Genomic DNA, 24,058 nt, shown 5'->3' with positions numbered 1-24,058 from the left:
TGGGCGCCTTTGCGTTTCGCCTCCATCGAAACCTTGTTGCTTTCCAGGCAACCCCAAATTTTATTCGCAGTCTTGGTGCTAATCGCATCAAAGAGTCGCTACTCAGCAGCGCTTCACCACTGCGGGTCTTGGCATTTGGGGGAGAAGAGTGCCCTTCTGGTGCCTGCATAAATTCCTGGAGACAGCGGGGAAATGAAACAGAAATCTACAATCTGTATGGAATCACTGAGGTGTCCTGCTGGGCAACATGCCACAGGATTGGTTCTGCAGATGTTGGGCATGTATATTATTATTTTTTTTATGTTTTAGAATGAATGTTAACGAACTTGCTTCATTGCCTGTGAAAATTGCTTTAAACAGAGATTTGACTGACACAGCCAACTGTTTCACTCCATCTATATAATCTCTTGCATCTTCGGCACATGCTACACTGACGTCTCAAGGACCTTCTTGCATATTATCCATTGATTCACCTGCAAGCTTGCTTCTTGACGCCGTGCAGCCATCCTTGATCCATAATTCTGAGATCAACTCTCGGAAAAGTTGAAGCAGAGTCAAGCTTCAAAGTTCTTATTCCTCTGATTGACAGAGGTGCACTTTTCTATGCTCAGTGCTTATACAAAGGCTGCGGATGTAATGCAGACAAGCATTACAGGAGCGTAGTCATGGTCGTTTGTCATAGAAGAACATTGCTGGTGTGTAAGTTAGCGCTGGCAGTTTTAATTTGTCAGTGTGGATGTGAGTATATAGAATTTACACGCAGTGCTTAACTATGTACAGAACTGATACTGCTTCATTGTAAAGCAGCGCAAAGACGAAGGGCCAGAGAAAGAAAGACATGGGACAAGTGCTGACTTGCAACTAAAGGCATTATTTGCCAAAACCTTCGCATATGAAGGAACACTGAAGAGCGTGAAAAGTGATGATACAGATAAACCATGAAAACAACAATAAAAAGCCACCCAGAGATGCATGCGACCTTCAAACATTTCCAAGGAAAGCAATCTCGTGAAGGTTTTTGCAAATAAAGCCTTTAGGTGCGAGTCAGCGCTTGTCCTGTGTCTTTCTTTCTCTGGTCCCTCATCTTTCGTGCTGTTTTACAATGACCCTACACCGACTAGCTCAACTAAAAAATTTGAGAAATCATACTGCTTGCTCTAAGCTTAAACTTAAGGAATTTTTTTTTTTTTTAGGCACAACACATCATTGCAAAGTTTATGGCCAACAGTTTGGCTACGTGGTAACTGCAAAACTCTCCTTTAGCACAATAGATTTCAAATTGCCATCATGTGACATAGGCAGTGACAAGGCCAGAAAAATTTAGGATGAGTTAGGTCAGGAAGAAATTGCACTGTTCATGTAGGGTCAACCAGGCTCCTCTCGGTACATGCAAGCACTGTTATCTTAGCTCCATTGATAGCAATCAAGCCAGTCCTCAGGCATCCTCTCAGATAAATGCTTCACCATTTGGTAAATGATATTTGCATCTTTCGCCAAAAGCATTGCCAAGAGAACCTTGAAACATTATTGTTAGTTGTTGTGCTGTGCTGGGTTGGGTTTTGTGGAACATAAGCAGCTATGGCTTTCATGTGCCAAGCACAGAAAGCATTGAGCATTAAGAGTCTTTGCAACTCAAAGACTCAAGACTCTGATCACAACCTGAATGTGAGCTTGAGTGAGACAACTCATGAGTGAGTCCGCCAACCTACGGATGTTTGTGACTGAGTCGCTTTCGTGTACAAGATATGCATGCTATGCTCCTGTTATTTCACATTATAATTCTCGTCTTGTGATGGAGTACAGAGCCAGACTATTAAGTCGAAAGCCTTTAATGGCTTATACCCCCATCCATCCGTCCGGCGTTACATCCAGCAATTTGATAATAAAAAAATCCTTGTGCACGGTTGGATTTAAACCACCATCCTTCCGGTCCGCAGCCCAGCGTGCTAACGACTAAGCTGCTTCCTGCCAACGCATATGTAGTTCTCCTTGTCTAGGACGCTGGAGAGTGTTTGCGGAAAGGCATTGAATCAGACGGATGCCTCCTAAGCGTCCTCCAGTGTCTCCAGCATTTAAGATTCACAAACAGTTGTCTACTTAATTAACATCTTAACCACACACCAGTGACACAAGCAGCAGCACTGCACTAAGGCTTTCGCCTCACCTCACTTTAGGTCAACAAACTGCCCCCTGAATTTTTATTAAAGGCCTATAGACAACAAATTTTTGCTTGGGGGTTTTCTCATTTCAAATGTGTTAGATATTAATTACATAGATCACCCCGTGATATCCACCTATGACCTCTAAATAATTTATAATTGAATTTCTTCTTGACACTGTTTTGGTTTCATCAACCGGACAATGGCTGTGACATATGGATGTTCTTTAGGTCGTGAGGCACAACGCTCGCTTATTACGGTGCTACTGTCAAAGTATGCATTAGGGCAATGGTAATTCATTTCTTTGGCCAACTTTGGCCGGAGCACTCAGATATAGCGACCAAGGTGGAGATATATAAGCTCTCACCCCAAAGTTTAAGAGCTTTTGTTTCCAGCAAACGTGGAGATCGAAGATCGTTTCTCTGCCCTCACGCCACCGCCCCAGAAAGAACGTACCAACGCGAAAAGCAATAAAACGGTAGCATTGAAAAAGTGAGTAACCGTCGACTAAGCATGTTAGCCGGCATGGCAAAGCATCCCAAGTGGAAGCAGAGTGCGGTGGCCGCGAGACAGGGGCAGTGTTGAAAGCGAAGGTATTGCATGTGGTTGGGGGTCAGCTAAGAGCAGCAATTTGAAAAGTTTGAATGCCTTGCTAGCTATGCTGGTCACGTCGTATGCGTTGTCTGCACAGTTGGCTTCATCTTTTGTGCTGCTACTACGGGCAGGCAGCATCAAACAGCGGACAGTGCAGCTGACACATTTTGTGCCATGAGTATTGCACTAATTTCGTCACTACTTATGCCTAGGAACAATAGATGAAGCTGTCGAAAACACATGATCAGCCGCATGTAGATTTTCGGCAGTGTGTCATTGAAGCATAGCTAGCCAGGTGTTTCCTCGGATGACTAAGTTTGTTCACACGACAACATTGCAGAGCTGTGTGCTCTGACGAAACCGTTGTACAGGGTGACCGAAAAATACTGTAGCGCAAGAAAACAACAGTAACTTTTCCACAAACAACCCAATTGAGGCGCGTTTTTTTTTAATTCGTAAGTGCACTGAATTCTGCAAAGCAGTTCACATTTGATTCTCAAAATGTCTACCTTCTGCTTTTATACAGGCCTCCAGATGCTTTCAAAAATTTTTCAAAATAGCCTCGATGCCTTCTGGAGTGATTTCGTTCCAGGCCTTCTGAAGAGCACATTTCAGGAATTCGATGTATTCGGGCTTGGAAGAACACACTTTTTGCTCCAGGATACCCCAAACAGCAAAGTCCAAAGGATTGAGATCAGGGGAATTGGACGGCCGAACATCCTTCCCCCAGAAGCCAGGGAGATTCACCTCACACCACTGGATTGTTTTCTTCGCTCCGTGGGCAGGTGCACAGTCTTGCTGCAGCCACCAGTCAAGGTTTTTTGCATTTTGTTCAGCTTAGGGTATGACGGCACCCTCCAAGATGAGCTCACAGTAGGTCTCTGCATTGATTTTGACTCCGTTTGGGACAAAAACAAGCTTGGTTTTCCCAAGGCCTGAAATCCCTCCCCAAACGGAGACACTCTTGGGGAAATGGGTTTTCTCCACTCTAACATTTCGAGGAGACCCGACTGGCAGCAATTCTCAATGGTTTTCATGAATTCCAGGCCGGTTCAACAGTGTAAATCTCATCTGTGAAGAGAACCCGTTTCAGGGCTTCGGCACGGCTCACCTGCCTCATTCTGTGGCACTTTTCCAATCTGGAGGCCTTCATGTGGTCCGTAAGCAGCTAGCCTTTTGCTGGTTTGCACACCTGACACCTGGAATCCCAAATATTCTTTTACAAGTAATTGCATGGTGGAGTTGCTAACTCCATGCTCACGGACAAGTTTTCGCATGCTCCTTGGGGGATTTCGCTTGACTTTCTTGCGGACAGCCAATTTCAGTTCCCTGGTTCTTGCAGTTCGAGGCCTTGTGCTTCGCGGCCAGTCCTTGACGCCTCCTGTCTCCTGGAATCTTTTAACGACACGGTGCACTTGGACTTGGTGCAATTTAACCATCATTGCAATTTTCGGAATAGGCATCCCCAGCTTGTGGTGGGCAACAATGGAGTACCGCAATTCTTCAGAGACCATTTTTCCTGGAAAATATTGCACCAATGGCAGTAAAAATAGTAGTTCTATTTTAGAAAAACGCAAGTGGCATGAAAAAATCAGTGTTGGTGCTCAAAAATGCAAACAATAATAAATAACATGAAATTCAACGCACATTACAGTATTTTTCGGTCTCCCTGTACACCAAGCAAGAGTACTTCCCTATAGCTAGGAATGATTAATATGGCTGACCTGCTCCCAGCTTCTGTGGACACTTCAGCCATTATGAGGTATATCCCATGCCTAAAGCTTATTGTTGGCAGCAAGGTCTCGGCGAGAACATGACCACCCTGGAGAGCCTGCTAAGTACTGTTGTAGGGTATGCTTCGTACAAGAAGACGCACGTAATGCAGCTTCGCCACCTTTGGCAGAAATAATATTTTTGGCTGTGATACGTACGGAGAGTCCACTTACTACAAACATTGGATATTACGAACAGAATCCACGTGACCATCAGGTTCGTTATTAGTGGGCTCGACTTATAACTGCTGGTACATTGTTTGTTGTCATCCCAGCTCTTGAAGCAGGTTGGTTTAAGTGTTGCAGTGAATTAAAACTGCATATCAGTGTTTATATGGCAGTTAATTTCGTGCCTCATGTGACCTAAGTGCCAACTACATGTCACAGCTCTTATTCGGTTGAACAAACCAAAACCAAAACAGCATGAGCGAAGAAATTTAATTTTAAATTATTTAACAGTCGTAGGTGATTACCTTGCGGTGATTCATGTAGTTTGATTTCTAATGCGTCATTTGAAAGAAGAAAACACAACTAAAATTAGGCGTCTATAGTCCTTTAAGGTCTCTGTTGCATGCTTCATTGCGTGCCATCTAGTTTTGTGACATCATGTTAATGCATTTTAAAAGTGTCTATACCTGCTGCTTTCCCAGAGCTATTCCTTTGGGGGAGCCACTTGATGGAACACTGCTAGAGGTGAGAGATGACGCCGGCACCATCATCAGTGAAGGAGATGGCACACTTTTCATCGGTAAGCTCTTCGGCATAAAAATTGTGCTCTGTTAACAAGGAATTCTTGTTAGAAGAAACTGAATTTAGCTTTTTTATTGTCATGCGTCATTTAATAACCATTTTATCCTTGAAATATCGTAAGAAAAGAAAATGACCTTTTTGTACTACTATTGTCAAAATGGGCCGCAATACAATTAATGAGCATTATTAGTTTTCTTCAGAACATGAAATCTCAGCCTGTTGGTGTAGTCACATTGATGGTATGAAGCGTATTATTTTAAGAACATATGTTGAAGTAAAAGCTTATTTATTAAATTTTCTTGCTATTGTTTACTTATGTGACATGTTCCAAGAATTTAAATCGTCAGGTATTGTGCTTGTTGAATCTCATGTAACTGGCAATGCACATCATCTGCATTTAGGTGGATCTGTGCGGCGCTGTTTGGTTGGAAACGAGAAGTGGGAACATCTGGACCCCTGCCACATGCGTGACTCCGGTGACGTTGTCCGGAAATCTTCGAATGGCCTTACATTCCTCGGCAGGAACGATTCTGTCTTTAAGTACCATGGCAAGAAGATCAATCCTGCACACCTTTCAAGACGGCTCCGTGGTACCGGAATGGTTGAGAGCTGTCATTGCCACTTCTGCACAGAAGAAGAGGTGCTCTTTTTCTTTGTTATCTTGTCCTCTACATGTGACATTGAAACTGCAGCACCTCAGTTGAGACAAAGCCTGGAAGGTGAATGCCAGTGCCCATTCAGGGTTGAAGTGGTTCCTAGCTGGCCTCTTACTAGTCATGGTTAGTATTTCTGGTCTCTCAATTGTGTTATTTTATTATCTTCAATTCAACCATGTGCTTTTATAGCAGCAACTGTTTTATGCAGTTTGCAGTGGTTGCAACTGCCCCAAGCTATAAATCAGCTGGCATACTGTGGCTTCAGAACTCATTACAATGCCTTCTCTGTGTAGCCATGCATTGGTTTTTGAACTTGACATAACCTTGCCTGGCTGCTATATTCGCCCTTGGCAGAGGTGTATTGTTGATTCATACCTGAGGTAAGAACAGAGCAACTCAGAGTTGAAGGACAAGAGAAGTCAGCATCTTTCAATCAGTGTCACAGTGTTGCTGCTGTCAACATACTGCACCCGAGCACGTGGCACGATTACAAATGCATATCCCTTTTTGAAAGTCCGTAGCCCACTTTGCAAATGTGATGACAGGTACAGAGGTCCCCTGTATACATGATTGACAATGCAGGTGTATAGATGCAACATGCACTAATTAAGGCGTGATTTAACTATCACGTATTAAGAAGGCGAGTCTGGCTTTCACATCCGCAAGTGTGGTCTTAGGCTGCTGGCAGATGACAAAGCTGTGAGCTTCGATTTTTGGCTGCATGTACTGGTGAATTTTGTTCCTTGTAGTGGCCAAGGTGTATGATGAGGCTACTATTGCATTGTTACATTTTGGATGCCTTAGACACTGGTAGAGGCTGACTTCCTTTTTGTCCAAAGTGCCTGGAGTGCCAGGAGGATGACAGGAGCTTTTCTGCACGGCTTGACAACTGTTGTAGTTGCATACAGAGTGGCCTTGACATTTTCTCTGGGTCTGCATTCCCAACTCCCAAATGGAACACCAACATTTCCAAGGAAATAGACTGTAGAATGCATAGTTATTTAAGTCTAAGTGTTCGTTAAAATCCTGCATGATTGAAGTCAGTTCAATTACAGCTCCCCTGAATGTGTTGCCTAATCATGCAGTTGTCGTTAAGGTGCGCAGCATTCAGAGTGACAGGGCTTTGTGTACCAGAACAAAATGCAGCTTATGAGTGACGCTATACAGTGGGAAGCTCCAGACTGGGCTGGAAAATGAAAATTGGTTTTTGGGGAAAGGAAATGGCCCAGCTGTCTCACATGTGGGTGGAAACCTGAACTGTGTGGTAAGAGAAGAAATAAAGGAGGGAGTGAAAGAAGAAAGGAGGGTGGCTCAGGAATAATTTTGACCACCTGGGGATCTTTAACGTGCGCTGACATCGCACAGCACACGGGCGCCTTAGGTTTCGCCTCCATCGAAACAAAACAGCCCCGATGGTCGGGGTTGGAACCGGAACCCCAGACCAGCAGCCCAGCACCCTATCCACTCAGCCACCTCGGCGTGTCAAAAGGAAATCGTGCAGTACTTATGCAAAAGGAAATGGTGCAGTAATTGTCTTGCTATGTGGATGGACACCAGAGCCCCCCCATAAGGGAAGGGAGGAAGGTGGGAATGAACGAACCTTCCTCCCTTCCCTTAGTGCCAGCCACAGACATATGTGAGACAATTGCTGCGCCATTTCGTTATTTTCCAGCCCAGTCTGGAGCCTCCCACTGTATAGACCTCCTGCATGTTTGTAAACAAACGAGATGGCGCTGCAGTCACTAGCGAGCTCGTGGTAGGCAAAAGGCCAGGGAGTGTCGTCGCGGAGAGGTGTTGAGCGCGGGTTTTCAAGGCTTGTAGGCACGTTTTCAGTTTCTGTGAATCACAGCAATGGTTGATGTTTACAGCTTAGTAATTTCTTGAAGTACACGAGCTCGCATTGGCCACGTGCGGCATATTCAGAGAAATAGTTCGCCACTGTGTATTGTATATACGGTTAGTAGTAAACAGAAAGCGTTTCTGCCGTTGATTTCTATGCTAGGCATTGAATAAAATAGGAAGCTTTTGGCACTCTGCCCTAGCCAGAATGATTTTGCTTCGGGACAGTAGTGAGAGGATGTGCTGGTGATCTTTCGGCGGAGCAGACGTGCGCTCACCGTCTGCTGACATACGTAGATGTCGTGCTGTGTGAAAAGTGGGGACTGCGTCGTGTACTTATTCTCCTTTAGCTGTCCCGCTTAAACGCTGTTTTTACTTGCAGGATCACGCACCAGCCAGGCCGACTTCTCCCCTTGTTAAACTGGTCGATTTTGTGAAAATTTTTGATTTCTGGAATTATTTTCTTTCTTAGCCCTGGGGTGTTCTGTTTCGTGACGAAAAATTATAGCAAAATATTCAGTAGAAATTTATAAAGTACGCTTTCGAGATGCAGTATCGTCGAAAATTGTGAGGTAATTCCTTTGAGGCTTTCTTTGTGTTCAGGGCCGCATTTCTTTGACCAAAGCGCAAGCGAAGAGGCCAAAAACGAGGAAATAAACGTTAATTATAAGGTTCGTTTTCTGACCTTTCACATTTTCTGCGATTGGCATAACTCACACCTTCGTAATTTCGTAAGGCATGAAAATAGAATGATTCTATTTGTCGCAAACGATTCCTGAGACGTTGAGGAATGTAATTTATCTCTCGATTGTTTTTTCCTACAGGTGCAGTATTATGTCCGTTATTTTTGTAAGAAATGTTTTTAGGTAACTATGCATGCATAAGTACATGATCATCTAAAAAAAGAAGTAATAGCGTCATATACAGAACAAGGCTTTGTAAACATGCTGGCATAAAAAATTTGCGCACTTTCTACTCAATTAGTTAAGACCTTGAGGTGACTTGACGAGGGTTTTAATTATAATTACCCAAGAACTGCACCAGGTATAGCTAAAAATAAAAGGCATTACCGAAACTAGCGTAGCAATGTCATATTTGCACCAAATTTAGTTTCATATCGCGTGCATAAATAACGAAAATACTTTTCATTGCCGCACCCCCTCTCAATCTCGACACGTCTGTTAGTAGAACGCCTGCGGCTGCTTCTTTCCAAACAAGCTTCGCGGTCATGGACTGCATCATGAAACATGACACATGCATGATGCAATGAAAAAGCATGTGGCTTTTAGCACACTTAAGGTACGCTATTCTAAGCAAGCCAACGTGACCACACATGAACTTACCAGACTTCTTTCTACTCGAATCAAATAATTACGTCTGTCATATTAAGAAACACTTTCTAGTAAATATCAAATGCCATAAAACGTGCCATTAAAACATGCTGTGCTATTAACAAAAGAACGCACTCCTTGGGGGCGAGTGAACCTGCCGGCGGGGGCCCTGTGCACACCAGCTCAAGGTGATAAATGCGTGCGCAGCTAGATACGTGCTTTTTTTCCTTGCACAGTTATAAGCGTACTATGCTGATGTTCAGGTGAATGAAAGCGGTAACTTACATGCTATTAAGTACATTGAGTGGCAGTGCCGTTCGACTCCCAGACTTCGCGCTTTAGTACCGCGGCCCATTCCCCGTTAGCCAGTTTACTAATGCGGTATTTATCGCGAGGAGCCTATCGGGGCTAATTTAAATTTCCTTTTATGCTACTACGTGGATCGAACAGTGATGCAGCTGATCAATACATGCGGCTTCTGCAGTGTGCAGGCATGATATGTAGCCGCCGGTAGCTGCAGCAGCTGCGGTAGGCACCGGCTGGCCGTAGCTGTTTTGCCTACCATGCGAAAGTCGCTGCTGACATCAGCGCCACCGCATCTTCGTGACGTCGCGGGGTGAAGGAGGTCCATAGCATCACTCATAAGCTACATTTTGCTCTGGTACACAAAGCCCTGTCACTCTCTGGACTAGCTTTACCAGATCTTAGCTTTTTGTGCCTCGTCGTCCAGGAAAATCCTGATTGGCTGGTGGGCAATGACATCATCAGTGATGTCACCAGAGCACAGAAATCTCATTGGCTGGAGGGACACAGTGTCACCAGACCAGTGAATGCCCTTTTCTTTTTTTTCTGGATGGAAGCGATGCCACTAGACCAGAAGTAACGTCATCAGTTCAGGTTTGTCTGTGTGAAGCCTCCACCTGCCAACCATGGCATGTTGCTGGTGGTGTACGGGAAGAGGTCAGGTAGGGCATTGCTCGGGAAGAGCAATCTGGGTCTCACAAGCCCCCACCAGTCACTTCTGGCTATGGCATCAACAGCTGCGAATGCTTTCTCATTGCCAACACATAATGGAATTGGGTGTCCCTAGGTTGTTTGGCCCATATAGAAGTGCAGGTTCTGTCGCTAGCAACTGAGCTCAGCAGGTTAGCTCTGCTAAGAAAACAAGAAACATCACTTGGCCAAAGGCTGCTTGCTGCTGAGCTTGACTCATGCTTCACATGCTTTCTACTACCATGGAATGTGTGTCTGTTTGTTGTACTAAGCATTGTCATATATGGTGTCCTAGTCTTTGAGCATTTGCCTTGTGTATGGGAGGTGCACAATTTGATCCGTTGTGCCAGTGGGCGTTATCAATTTTTCATTGGGTACCAGCTTTCCCCTGTCATGGTGCTCGGTTTCTTTGTAGTGAAATGCTTGGGAAATAATGTCTTTGAAACTACCTTGTGCAGATCAAGCACAGCCAGTGTCCTCTTTTGCTAAGCAGCCCATGCGTCATTAAAAAATCAGTCATCATCACATATCCTCAGATTACTTTTCCAAGTGTGCCATGGTTGCCATTTCCCACTACCCCGAACGTACACAGCAGTTTCTCCTTCGTCTCTATATCTTGGAACGACTCGTCTGAGTCTCTGTTGAGTGAAATACCTAGTTATGTCACAGTGATATCAGCGTTGTTTCTTTTTTATTTTACAGGAAAAATAGATGTTGAGGCCTTGGTTGCTTTCCACAGGAAGCGAAAGCTGCAAGACGCCGTCCCAGATGTTCATTTGTTGCTGGCTAAACTTTGGAATGTAGGTTTCCTTTGAAAAGAGCAAACTGCACATTACAAACGTGTGTTCACATTTGTTGTTATCCACATTAAAGCACCAGTGCGAACATTTGCTCCATGTCACTTGAGTCCATACATAGCTAGAATCCTATTACCAGGGTTGCATGTTGACTTGAGACAAAAAATGTGCAGCATTTGTTGCAAATGACAAATTAACTGCAGTGCTCTTATGTCTTCCCTTTTTTTTTTTCAGGATTTGTCGACCAAAAGTGATCACCCTGTTGTTCCTGGCGACATGACATTTGTTGCTGCTGGAGGGAATTCACTAGGTGCCGTGAGAATTTCACAGGAGCTTGAGTTTGCCTTGGGCAGATCACTTCCACTCCTGGTGGACAAGATCCTGAACGACAAGTTTTCGGATGTTCAGGCATACCTGACATCTGTGGCAGAGAAGCGCGAGTTGCCTGATCACCGAGTTCAAAGAAAACGGGCGAGACTGGCACCGCCCACAGTTGTGCAATGCACATCGTCCTTGTCAGGACGAGTGAAGTGTACTTCTTGTTTTACATGCACGACAAGATTTGGTACTTGGCATCACTGTGGCTGTGCTGAGCATTGCCTTGGACAAAAAGTAACAGGAGCAGACCACGCGTACACCAGACCAGTCGTTTCTGAAAGGTGGAAATACAACCTTGGAAAGTGCATTGATGCATCTCCTCTCATCGTCAGCTATCAGAGGTTTGTTTTTACATTACGTTACATTGTTAATAATGGCAGAGGTTTGTTTTTACATTACGTTACATTGTTAATAATGGAATTATGGAGTTCTACTACAGCAGTTCGGAAGCTATTATTTGCAAAGTGTCGCCCTTTGTTTAAGTTTTTGTTGGCTGTCTTAATAGTGACAAGACACGAGCAGAGTAACAGGTGTTATTTTATGTCAAGAGGAAAGTGAAGTAAGTGAATTAGTAAAATTACATGGTTCAGTTCAGCTGACAAACACCTACCATGAGAAGAACATGGAAGGCATAACACAGGCACTATCTGCAACGAAATTTGTTACACAACCGAAACGCACGTATGGACACCCCTGATGTGTGCGCAAGCAAAAAAGCATTAAAAAGACATGAAAAATTTCACAATCATTATGATTGTTTGCACATATTACTTGCAGCCACTTTCCGTTTATATGTGCTGCACTTAACATGCCAGTGAGTTTTTCTAGCAATGGGAAATGGTAGTGTGTTCTGAAAAAGAAAAAAAATCAAAAGCCAAGTCAAACTAGTGGAGCATCTTACTATGAGGTTAATCTTCTTGTCTCTGTGTTCTAATTGGCTAACATTCAGCGGATATCACTGAACAGGTTTAAGTGTAACCCTTGCCCTGTTTTTCTTGGCTTGATTCTAGTGTGTCCTGTGCGCTGTTTGTTTCCAGTGCCACAGCTTGGTTGTTGTGTTGTATTAGGAATAGTTTACTAAGGACAGCAGGCTACAGTCAACAGATTTGCATTCTTTTTGCTGCTGCAGGAGCCTTTAGACCCACAGAAGTTAATGAGCTTCCACTTCATAAAATATATCTTTTAGACAGCGTCAAGTTCGTTCAGTGCAGTTTGACTTGTGTGGTTATTTCTGTGGTCTGTTTTGAGGTGCAGTTATGTTTAGCTCCGTTTCTAACCTCTTCTTCAATCTCGGAAAAATCGTGTGTTTCATCAGCATGCATAATGTGAAGAAAGTTCTCTCAAGTGCTAACACATTGAATTACACTCTTTTATATTGCTTTTTATCTGATTCAGTTTTTAAAATGTTTTCTGTACAAGCTCTTTGTTATTATCTTCAGTAAGCCTACACAACTCAAAAGGACACTGAAAACAAGTAGAAGTTGGCCTGTATTAACAAGCCAACTAATCACATAGGGAACACTTTAACCAAAACAAAGCGTTTGGAAGCTAGAAAAGACCAAGAAACGAAATGCAGGTGTCGCCATCACCTGCCGATTTCGCAGGTAAAATGCATTCTTTGACGCTGATTTCTTGGCGTGGCCCCCAGAGGCCACACTACACTGCCATTCACTCCAATGCGGTGGCAACCCATCCCTTTCAGTAAGGACGTCACAAGTTCGACTTGGCTGGTGGGAAGGTTGTTAAACCCAATTTTTTTATAGATGAATGCATCATTTGCTCCCAGGCAAACATTGACATAGCTATAGAGAACCAGCGAGTCAATTTTTTCTTCCCATTGTCCCTTTAAGATGATTTGAGACTATTTCTTCATTTCTCATGTAAATGCCTTCTGCAGTGCTGAGCCAAAGGTTGTGGAATGACACCTGGCCACAGCAGCAAAATTTCGCTGGAACAAATGCAAAAATTGCCTGGACATTTGCCCCTGTAGTAGTGTGAATTTCAGCGACAGCTGGTGTGTTGCAAAATGCTGATGCCATTTGGAGTGTTTAGTAATCATTAGGGGTGTGAGATGCCTACCGTGTCTATGTTGCTGCACTCGCATTAGTGCCACACGCCTAGTGAATGTCTTTTGCTAAAAATATTGTACTAACCAGCTGTGGGGTCGGGGGGGTAGTTAGGGATGTAGGTTAGGGGTTGCTCATACGCACGGGATGCACAGTTATGCATCGTCACAGTTCACTGTGCTTGTCACGCACCAAACACCCACCTTATCTCTCATTAGACCATCCATCACCAGCAATACATGCGCAGCAAGGGAAATAGGTGATGGCAGAGACTGAGTGGAGAACGAGGGGGGAAGAGCGGATGTTGCCATGATTTCCCTTAATGTGCCATACATAGCTGTCATTGTAAAAGTACCTGTACAGATGTCAGTGCACATTAAAGAACACCCTAAGTGGTCAAAATTAGTCAGGAGCCCTCTACTACAGAATCTCTCATAGCCCATATGCAACACTGAGATGTTAAACATCACTTAGCATGCCATGCCATGCTGTACCATGTCTTATATGAGTGCTTGCTTTTCTTTCTGGCTTAGGGGCGACACGCTAGTGCTAATAGGATCCCACGCAGGACGCTTTTGTGCCTTAAACGAAAACTCTGGAGATTGCCTCTGGGAGATTTCAGTTCCTGACCGGATAGAGTCTTCAGCTGGCCTATCAAGCTGCGGGAGATATGTTGCCTTTGGTATGTACCCCGTGTTTCTGCATTGTTTTGGGCTGAGAGTGGCCTTCACAACTGATGTAAACAAAGCTAGGCTGACTCGGCACCATGTAAAGTAACCTGATGTGGACAGAAATGTGTTCTTCGCGATTAGACAGCATAACGGTATGCAACCTGTACTGTGGTCATGCAAGATAATTAACAAAATGAAATCCGTGTATTGATATGACTGGCAACCAAAAATAACATGATGGCTAGTAAATTCTCATTTATTCGGATTTCAAGGGATTGGAAGAAATGGCCGGATTATCCGAAGGTCGATTTATAAAATTCCCCGCACCCCCAGAGAAGAAAAATAAAATGTGGTGAAGCCTTATAATTATAACGCTTCACCAATGGAGCCTCCGTTTAAGACACCATCACACAATCGCTCTGAAAAGCCCATGATGAGCGTGTAGTTTCAGCATGCTGGAAGAGCAACATGGACGTAAGCGAGGGGAATGCACATTGGCGTTAAGACGGCAAGACTACTTTCAAGACAGAAGAAGAAATTACCGTCGACGCACTGGTCAGCATCCAAAAGCGGCGCGTAGCTGGGTTGGAACAACTGGCAAATGCGCGGGCAGACAGCTGCCGTTGCCGGGGGTTGGCGGCGAAGCTCAGAAACTGAAACTACGCAACCAAGCTATTTTTTTTACCTAGCAATAGGGGCCCTCCAACTGTCGTCACGCCTGCCGTTGCGCGCACTTAAGAGGTGTGTGGTTTATACATGCAATAGGCAAGATTTTTGCACAATCGCTTGCACTGTCACTTGTAAGAATTGGGTTTTCCAGCACATCACGATAGACCAAAACGTTATGGCGGCAGGACAAGTGCCATGGGTGTGAATGTTAAGCATTGTGGAAGTATCAAGCAAATAACAGCGCGCTTTCGCGTTGTGATTATTTGAAGTGGGTGATGTCTGCCTTCTGGTTTTCATCAAGTGTGTTACTTGGAAAACCCCACTTGCAGAATTCGCACAAGGCCCGAGCCTAGCAGCGTCTGAACGTGACCGATCCACACGATAAATGACGGAAAAGACGCCTGTATATTGCTTTTCTGGCACTTTAAACTTGATCTTCAGATAATATGCCCAGATATTGTGGTTTTGACAAAGCCTAATTTATGTAAGTCTGCGCGGTATTCTATCACTGGCGAATATTCAGGAGTTTTCGAATGACTGGAAATTCTTGAATATCAGTTTCTCTAATCGAATATAAAACGAATATCAAACATATTTGATTCGTATTCGCAATTCTGAATATTCACATACTCCTAATAACATGTGGAGCACTCCCCACTAGTCAACGAAAGTGGAACTCCTGCAGCTGGTGTTAATCTTTTGCATACTCATCTTACATATGCCAAGAATTTACTTATGTTAATTTGAACCTGTTGCTTAAATTAATCTAATTAATCGTGTTCTTCTCTCTTATGTTTGCCTAGGAAAACATTGCATGTACGTTTTTCTATAAACCGGGTTCAATACTGGCTGTGACAGTCCAGTTTCGATGGAGGCGAAATTCTTGATGCCCATGTGCTGTGCAATGTCGGTGCACGTTAAAGAACCCCAGGTGGTCTAAATTTCCGGAACCCTTCACTACGGCATCCCTCATAGCCAGAGTCACTTTGGGACGTTAAACCCCTATAAGCAAACCATAAACGTTTGACATGCCATTTTTTGTTTCCATGAATGAAGTATTTTTCCGCTTAAATAGTATATCCAGGCCTTGAGAAAGGCAGTTTGTCAGTTTTCCAGCGAGAAACACTACTGTTTGATGTTTTTCAGGGATGTGCAAAATTTTCAACAAAGTGTCGTAATTGATGAAAATAGCGATATTGAAATGCTGCAACTTATCAAGTAAACACCCGAAGGATCGTGGAAGTAATTTCTATTTCGAAGGTGCACATTACACTTGAAATTGCAAAAAAATGCTTCTACTGGTGGCAAAATGTCTCCACAAAAATGATGGGCGGTGTGCTGCCCTGCTCACTGTTTCGCGAAATATTATTTACTGCATTGACTATGTGGCATAAAAAACCAGCTTACTTGTGAGATGAAGGATGCAAAATTCACTAAAGCTAAGAAATCACTGCTAGGTGCAGCACACTGTCTGTGATATCAGTTTTCACTGGCATTAATAATCTATGACTTATTGCCGTTGTGTCAGGATGCCAGTAATTAATGTCATTGGAAATCTACCACTAAATCATTTTTGTACTTTCCTGATAAGCTTCGACTTGATACTGTTGGTGCCAGCATCAATGTTTTGCTTTGAGTGGATGTAAAAATTAAAAGAAAATTGCTGTTGTTTCTTCTGGCTTAGCTTGAGTGATGTTGTTGTCTTCTCGTGCCTCATGTGCTCCACAGGCTGCTATGATCATCACATATACTGTGTCGACATTGTGAGTGGAGCTGTAAAGTGGACCTTAAGCACTGGTGCTGTAGTCAAAAGCTCACCTGCTACAAACAGGACCAACAACTCATTTGTCTGTGGCTCCCACGACAGATATCTCTACTGCATGACTCAAGATGTGAGTAAATTGCAGTTGATCCCTTGTTGAAATCTGTACGTCTTTATTCTTTTTTCATTTCGGTGCATTTTTCTGTGGCCTAAGATTTCTCAGTCTTCCACTTATCCGCCTTCAGTGACATTGGGGCAACATTAGCTTCCATAAATTAAAATTTGGAAATAGTTATAGTTATGGTTTGGTTTTATGGGGTTTAACATTCCAAAGCGACCAAGCTATGAGGGACGCCGTAGTGGAGGGCTCCAGATAATTTCGACCACCTGGGGTTCTTTAACATGCACTGATATCACGCAGTACATGGGCCTCCAGCATTTCGCTTCCATCGAAATGCGACTGCCGCGGCCGGGATCAAACCCGCGTCTTTCAGGTCGGCAGCCGAGCACCATAACCACTGAGCCACCACGGCGGCTTTTTTGAAATGGTTAATTTGATTGCCTAGTAATAAGGATGACTAACGGACAAATTTTTCTTCAACTGTGAGGTTTCTGTGAAAGCTGTATAGCTTTCCTTAGTAGCCATATGGCTGTGCTTTGGTGAATGCTAATGAATAATCACTCCCTTAAGGCCGTTTCACATGATGCGATTGTTGCCGCAACGCAGTGCGATTTTTGCCGCTGTGCGACAGAAATGCGCGTCGTTCTCGTCGCAGGGCCACTGCGACAGACTTTCAACAAGTTGGTCGCATTGTCGCAGCGTCGGTGCGGTCGCAGCGACGGCCACAGTAGTCAGCCAATAGGAGCTCAGCGACATGACAGGAAAATCTCGAAAACGTTTTATTGAGCTTAAGAATACATCACAGCTCAATATTATTACCCATGATTACGAAATCAACGCCTGCCACGATGTTTGACATTTATTGCAGCCGAAGAATTTTCGGCCACTGAAAGGCCGCACCGACGCTAGGGCGCTGGTGCCGACGGCACCGACTGAATTCATCGTTGTCATGTGAAACGGCGGCTGCGATTACCGTCGCAACGACAGTGCGACCGGGCCGTAATTTTTCGTTCCCGTCGCACCATGTGAAACAGGCTTTATTACAAATTTACTTTACTTTGTGGGATTCCCTAAGGGCATTAGCGTACAGTTTGTTGTTAGAAACCAATGCCTACGTCCACACATTGCTTTTGAAGAAAAAACCAAATTTGACAGGTTCAGTTTGCTTTCCTGGAGTGCTCATGTGCCTGTCTTGTGTGCCTGATTAAGCGGGCAGTGACAGACGGCACACGAAAAGCACTTTGGTGTCAGGCTTGTAAAGAGGTAAACACACTAAATGAAAATCGGTTCTAGTTTCACTGCTGGTACTGAATTAGACAAGGTAATGGCACACTGTTGAACAAGAGAGGAGCACGCTTTGTTATTGTCAGCATGATATTTGAAGCAGCGTCGGTTGCATGTGTTTGCTTCCCTGTGCGCTGTCCCCTTTCATATTGGATACTCAATGTCTGTGTTTACAACACAGTGTAAAGTGCCAGCGATTGAGCTGGTGCCAAAAGAGGGCCCCGTTCACTTTGCTTTTGCTTTATATCTCGGGAAACGTAATCAGTATCACAAGCCAAGCTTGGGTCTGACATTGAAGGAATGCTTCATTCAATGGAATTTTTACTGTAGACCTATTAAAGCTGCTTGCAAAATTCGTTTGTTTTTCTTATTGTAATTTAAGCTAGTGCCTCATGAAATTAGTTTGATTCAAATTCAGCTTTAAATGGACTGTTTTTTGTTGGTAGATGCCGGAATTTACCCTTCAGGACGCAGTGTGCACCTAAAACGCAGGAAAGAGAAGCCATAGCAAACAAGTATTAGCTGTCATGCATTACGTAAAGTCAACACCAAAAAGATTCTTGCACAAGTGGCCGAAGCGGCTGAGTCAAGCCTTCTGTGAAGAGCCTTGATATTTATTAGCAGGGAGCCTGCCTGGAGAGCTTTCTTCGCCAAGCAATGGAGTCAGTCGTTTCCATAGGTGTGCGCAGGGTTCTTCATTAGAGGCAGCAAAGCTAACTGCAACAACCCCCCCTCCCTCCCACCGTGGCTTATACAGCCAGAACTCAGCGCATTGGTGAGGAATAGTCATTTAGTTCAAAATGATGAAATTGTAAAATATACAAAATATTATTGAACAGTAGTTTTTACTTTCATGTGTAACATCGCAAAAGGAAGGCAGTCCCTGCGCCGCTGAGGCATCAGTGTAACAGTGTGCTTCTGAAGGAATTTTCATTTTCTATAAACTGCAAAACATATATGTGACATCTCTCTTTTGTTAACTGCAAAAAAGGACCTGAAAAGATTGTTTCAAAGTGACCCGGCAGTTAAACAGCTCTTGGAACACAACATCACGGGTCCTCGGCTGCCAGTATCATCAAAAAACCTGCATGGCCATAACACTGCACTATAAACAATGGCGGGACGGGTTCGACAGAGTAAAGTGTATGAGGTTAAATGATTGGTGGGGGGGCACACCCCCTGTTGTATGCACGCTTATAGTATATGGTTGCTTCGATACCCCCAGCTGTTCCATATGTGCAGGCAACAGAAGTCACTGCACTGATCCTGTTCGCAGGAGTGCCCAGGAAACTTGTGGAAATGTGTTTCTGAGGAGATTTGGAGCTATATGAGCAGCCTACCGCATAGCAGTTGTTTTTTTTTTTTACATCGTTCAGACCTTACGTGTGGCAAAAGCTCTGATTGATTTTGATTATCCTTCAGCGCTCGTATCATACAAAATCGGTTGCCAAAAACTACCACAATGTGAAATATAAGCTTGAGCAGTGCAGAAATCTAGCTATGGGGCACATTTATATGTGCATCTGATAGAGATTTAAGGGCTCACAATTGCTGCAATATAATACCTAGTTTAGGAAATGTCACTTAGGTACAGGAAACATGCCAAGAAAAGTGTAAAACCACAATGGTATATACACAAATCCTCAGCTTTTTTTTGCATGCGGGTGTAGTAAATGTTTCCTCTCTGATCTGCTGACTGCTTGCTGTTTTTCATACTATGGAATAAGAACACGTGAGAACTTCTTGGTATGTCTCCTAGATTGGAAGCCTTCTTTGGAAACGGCGCCTGTCGGAAGGAAGCATTTTCGCATCTCCATCTGTTTCGTACAACCCATACCAAATATACGGAGCAACACTTGATGGTCTGGTTGCAGCACTGTGTCCTGTAAGTATCTGACTCACCACACAGCTTCCAAACCCTAGCTCTCTTAAACTAGCACGAGGTGTTACCTTAGCTGAAGGAAATGCAGTCAAGTGGAGTTGCATCAAGTGGAGGCTGCTAAAGTCCACAATGTAATTCTGGTGTATATAACCATTTGCTGAGCATGCATTGGAAATGGCCCTTCTTGTCAGTGCATGCCACAATTTTTAGTTGCCCTTATAGGTGAAAGTGGAAACATAAAAGAATGCACTCTGGTTCACATAAAGTGATTACATTTCATTCCAGCTTCATGATGTAAATCGCGACCACTCTAATCATGAGTGGCCAAGAAGACTCCCATTCACAGGTTTCAAAGATTCACATGTCATGAAAGCAAAGAAATATTTTAGAGAATTTATAGCCTGTGCATTCCAAGGACAGCGCAGGCCATACTAAAGAGAGGTATTGTGTGGTTGAGTTAAACTGTTCCTAAGTAAAAAATTTATCTGTTAGATAATTGAACCATAGAACAAATATAGCAGCCCTGCATGGCTGCATTTTACTTAATGGTCACAGAGTGAGATCTGCTTTTGCTCTCTGTTTTAACGATGTCTTTCTGTCATAGCAGCCGCATTATTCTTGGTATGTGTCGTTTGTAAAAGTGTGTTGTCGAATATGCTGCAGGCAACAGGAGAAATGCTATGGACATGCAAGCTTGACAAGCCGATCTTTTCCTCACCCACCATTTGTGACACTGGTGTGGGTGTGTGCTGTGTTGATGGTAAAGTTTTCCTCCTCAGCCACACGAATGGCAGCAAGGTGAGCCGTTGCAGTGTTTAATTTTACTTTGCAAAAGTCGAGCAATTTAATGCAAGTTGTAAGTAATTTTGCAGAAGATAAGTGCTAGATATTGCTGACAAGTAAATAATTTAGGTTAGGACATTTATAGCTTTTTGTCTTGCTTTTATGCTGGGTGCTTATGGCCAGACTCTGAAAGGAAAAGAACTGTTAAAGATATAGTATCATCTGTCATCAAGGATCTTTTAATTTAATGACCTTATTATGTCAGCTGGAATTAAAATTTTTGCATCACTCGACATCTTCCACATTATTTTGTTTCCATCTTATGTGAGGGTTTTGACTGGTCTTGTTTTTATTTACTCGAATAGCTGTGGGTCACCGAAGCTGCTGCTCCGATCTTCTCTACACTTTCACTGACCGATGGTGCTGGGGACCCATCTCTAGTTGTCGGCTGCCACAATCAGTGCGTGTACAAACTTTCTGTTAAGGATGGACGCATACTCTGGCAGGCTCACCTCGATTCACCAGTCTTTTCGACTCTGTTCTGCCCCACTGACAGGCCATTTTATGTTGGTGCTACCACCAAAGGAACATTGTGCATAATTAATAGTGAGAGTGGAGAAGTGCAAACATCGCACTGTTTTGACAATGAGGTGTTTTCATCACCGGTTCTGCTTGAAGACCATATTATTGTTGGTTGCAGAAACAACTACGTGTACTGCCTGGTTTTAGAGAGTAAATGCTTCATCTGACTAAAGAAAGCCTTTGTGTGTCAGTTATATTGCAGCAGAAAGCATTCACTGCTTTTGAATAATTTTTGTCTTTGCATCAGATTGCGGAAGCTGTTCTGCTTTTTTTGTGTTGTTGGAGCTATCATGGAAGGTAACAAGATTTTCTAAATGCGTTTAAAATATTTATTAAAATCTGTCTTTTACAAAGAGGTTACAGTACCAGTTGCTGCCAGTCTGGTGCTCAAAGTGGCATCTTAAAATTGATTAATCTATACATCTGCTAATCACATGGTCATAGAAAGCAGCTGTTTGATCATACCTGTTGCAAAAGTTTACTTTTATACTTGGCTGTTCCGTATGGCCACTTCATGGAGGATAGAAAATGGAGGTGCTGACTGGAAGCGGCAAGTAAAAACTTGCCTTTCATCGCAACTTTATAAGCGCTGAAATGTATTGCTTGCTTTAGCTTTTAATTTACTAATTAGACTTTTGTAGCTATGCAGTTTTGGTGCTGAGTACATGTGTTTCAATGATTTTATTGGTAACTCTCAGTGAGATTGTTAGTCATCTCGAGGGTCGTAGCTCGTACCATGTTTATTTTACTCGCCTCAGGCGTCACGAGTCGGATAACCTCAAAGTTTTGACGCATTGCCAGATTTTTATATACATGGGCCATATGAGGAGTTTCACAACTGCTATGATCAAAAAGCTATGCACAGAAAGTGGCGACATGCCATTGCATATTGCCATCAGTTGTCGAAGCCATGGCTGGCTCATTTTCGCCATATCGTTACGTAATGCTACGTGTGTTCTAGTAACATTGTAGTCAAATTCTAGTTAGTTGAAAGGCTTTGGAAACAGCCACCGCACAGGATAGCCTTTTGCGGAATTATCTTACATCACAAAACTGTGCAAAACATGTTTGGGATCAATTATTGCTCGTTAGTGGATTCTGCATTGCTAGCCACAATCACTGCATATGGTTGTATATGCAAGCAAAAATTCAATCACAGTTACTAGAAACTGTGATTGAATTTTCATTTCTCTAGGCGATGAGAGTGTGATAAGTGATACGTCATGTTGTTTCATGTTTTTCCTTTTAATCCTCGAGCCGTCCTGTGACTTGTGTGTCGTATGCATGCAAGAATGGCGGCATCACGTGCCTGCAAGAGCCACACTCGCGTGTTCATCCTGCGAATGCCTGAAGGTGCGTTCGTGCGACTACAAGAGACGCATTCACGGTGCCAGTGCGTTTTAATAGTTAAATGCTTTAGCGACACGGTCGTGCATGCAGTCGTATACGGCGTGACTGGTCTGCAGGTTATGGCAGGCCGGTCATAATGGCATGCTTATCTCTTTTACGCATATGCCATTGCCGAACTAGAAAGGATCATAACCTGCGATTGCAGAGGTGGACAGCATGGAATTTTGGGTTTTGAAACACGTGTGTTGAAGGTAAGTCACCACCATGCTTTAATCTCTATGTTAGCTAGTGGCAGGGACTCTGGGACAGGGGGAGAAGGGGGGCAATTGCCTCCCAAAATTTTGCCAGCTGTTTGCTTTCAGATCAGATTTCTGTCAAACCATTCAAATCTACGACATTACAAATGTAAAGCATAATGTGGCTGAGCTAGCTGGCTTCATAGAGTCAGTTTTAAAGGTTTTCTTTTGAGTAACCTTAACCACTCATGTCTACTGAAGTCATTGAGTGCAGACCCCTGTTCATAAGCATGATGAGTGGAATTAAAACAAACAGTGCTTAAAGTTTCTTAATGCAGTCATTCACCTCTCATGTGTGCATCTTTATAAAGCTGCCCATCTCAGCACAAATTTTGTACACATTAAAAATCACAGCTTTGGACAGTATGCAGTAAGAAATATTTAAAAATTGAATGAAAGAAATAGCATTGAATAAATAAAAAAAAACTTGGTCTTGCCCCCACCCCCCTTCAAGAAATTTTCCAGAGTCCTTGGCTAGCAGCTGTCTTTCATGCACCTGTGTGCTCATGCAAAGGCACTGACCGATAGAGCGCGAGTGTTGGCTCCTTGAAGCTTCAGACAGCGATGGATGCCTCTTTCTCGGAACTCATCGTCGGTCAAGGGATAACCATGTTCATGGATTAGAATGGCTCAAATCCAAATGGGAAAGCCTTTTCCAGCTCAACTTTCATTGCTGGGCACCCACAGAGACGCCCGAGTGGAGTTGCGCTGAGCAGCAACTGCCATAGCCAGTGATCCATCGAAGTGGATCCTGTTTTAGGGATGCAAATCTCTCGATATGAATGGTACTATAATTACCTTGTTTCTCCCCAAAGCTATGTTAGTGTCATCTGCACTTCAAGAACGAACTGTCAGCAACGGTGGACATTTATATTGAAAACCAGACTGATTAATTAGCAAATTAGTTCAGATGCACTAGTCAACTAAGACAATGCCATATCAGTTCTTGAAATGAAGAAAACGTTGCTCTCTTATACCCTGCGGCGCAAAGGAATCCTGTTGCTTTTTCCTGCATAGAACTGAAACTGAACATATGAGGCAAGCAGGAAGTTCACTACATATGGTGTGTTGTACGGCAAAACATCACCCAATTCGAACTGCATGCCCTACTGTACCGCTGCATGCATTTCAACTTGCTTCGTCACTTGGTGCAAGAAGAAAGGACAGCTAATGCCAAGTAAGTGGCCGTCACTTCCGAGAGCGACGAAGCAAAATAAAATGCATGCCACGGTACGATAGCGCGCGCATTTTGAATGGGGTGACATAGGCCATACAACATGTCGTAAGCACCGAACTTCTGTGCCTTATGTGTACAGTTTCGGT

At 43.6% G+C, this 24,058-nt stretch overlaps 1 protein-coding gene across 2 annotated transcripts in view; it reads left to right on the top strand.

The window, feature by feature from the left end:
• The window catches only part of Aasdh (Aminoadipate-semialdehyde dehydrogenase), a 46,375-nt gene extending 25,110 nt beyond the window's left edge, over positions 1-21,265 (top strand). For both annotated transcript variants that reach the window (XM_077662699.1, XM_077662698.1), the window contains 10 exons: positions 48-277; positions 5,176-5,273; positions 5,677-6,054; positions 10,797-10,894; positions 11,126-11,610; positions 13,869-14,017; positions 16,404-16,567; positions 19,602-19,727; positions 20,388-20,522; positions 20,873-21,265. In XM_077662699.1, coding sequence (XP_077518825.1) covers positions 48-277; positions 5,176-5,273; positions 5,677-6,054; positions 10,797-10,894; positions 11,126-11,610; positions 13,869-14,017; positions 16,404-16,567; positions 19,602-19,727; positions 20,388-20,522; positions 20,873-21,256 — 2,247 coding nt within the window. In that variant the 3' untranslated portion in view covers positions 21,257-21,265. The remainder of the gene's footprint in view (positions 1-47; positions 278-5,175; positions 5,274-5,676; positions 6,055-10,796; positions 10,895-11,125; positions 11,611-13,868; positions 14,018-16,403; positions 16,568-19,601; positions 19,728-20,387; positions 20,523-20,872) is intronic.
• The last annotated feature ends 2,793 nt before the right edge of the window (positions 21,266-24,058 follow it).

This window comes from Amblyomma americanum, chromosome 4, assembly GCF_052857255.1.
Source record: "Amblyomma americanum isolate KBUSLIRL-KWMA chromosome 4, ASM5285725v1, whole genome shotgun sequence".
Lineage (NCBI taxonomy): Eukaryota > Metazoa > Arthropoda > Arachnida > Ixodida > Ixodidae > Amblyomma > Amblyomma americanum.
The sequence above is the reverse complement of the archived record's forward strand: the minus strand, read 5'-3'. Positions and strand labels throughout refer to the sequence as shown.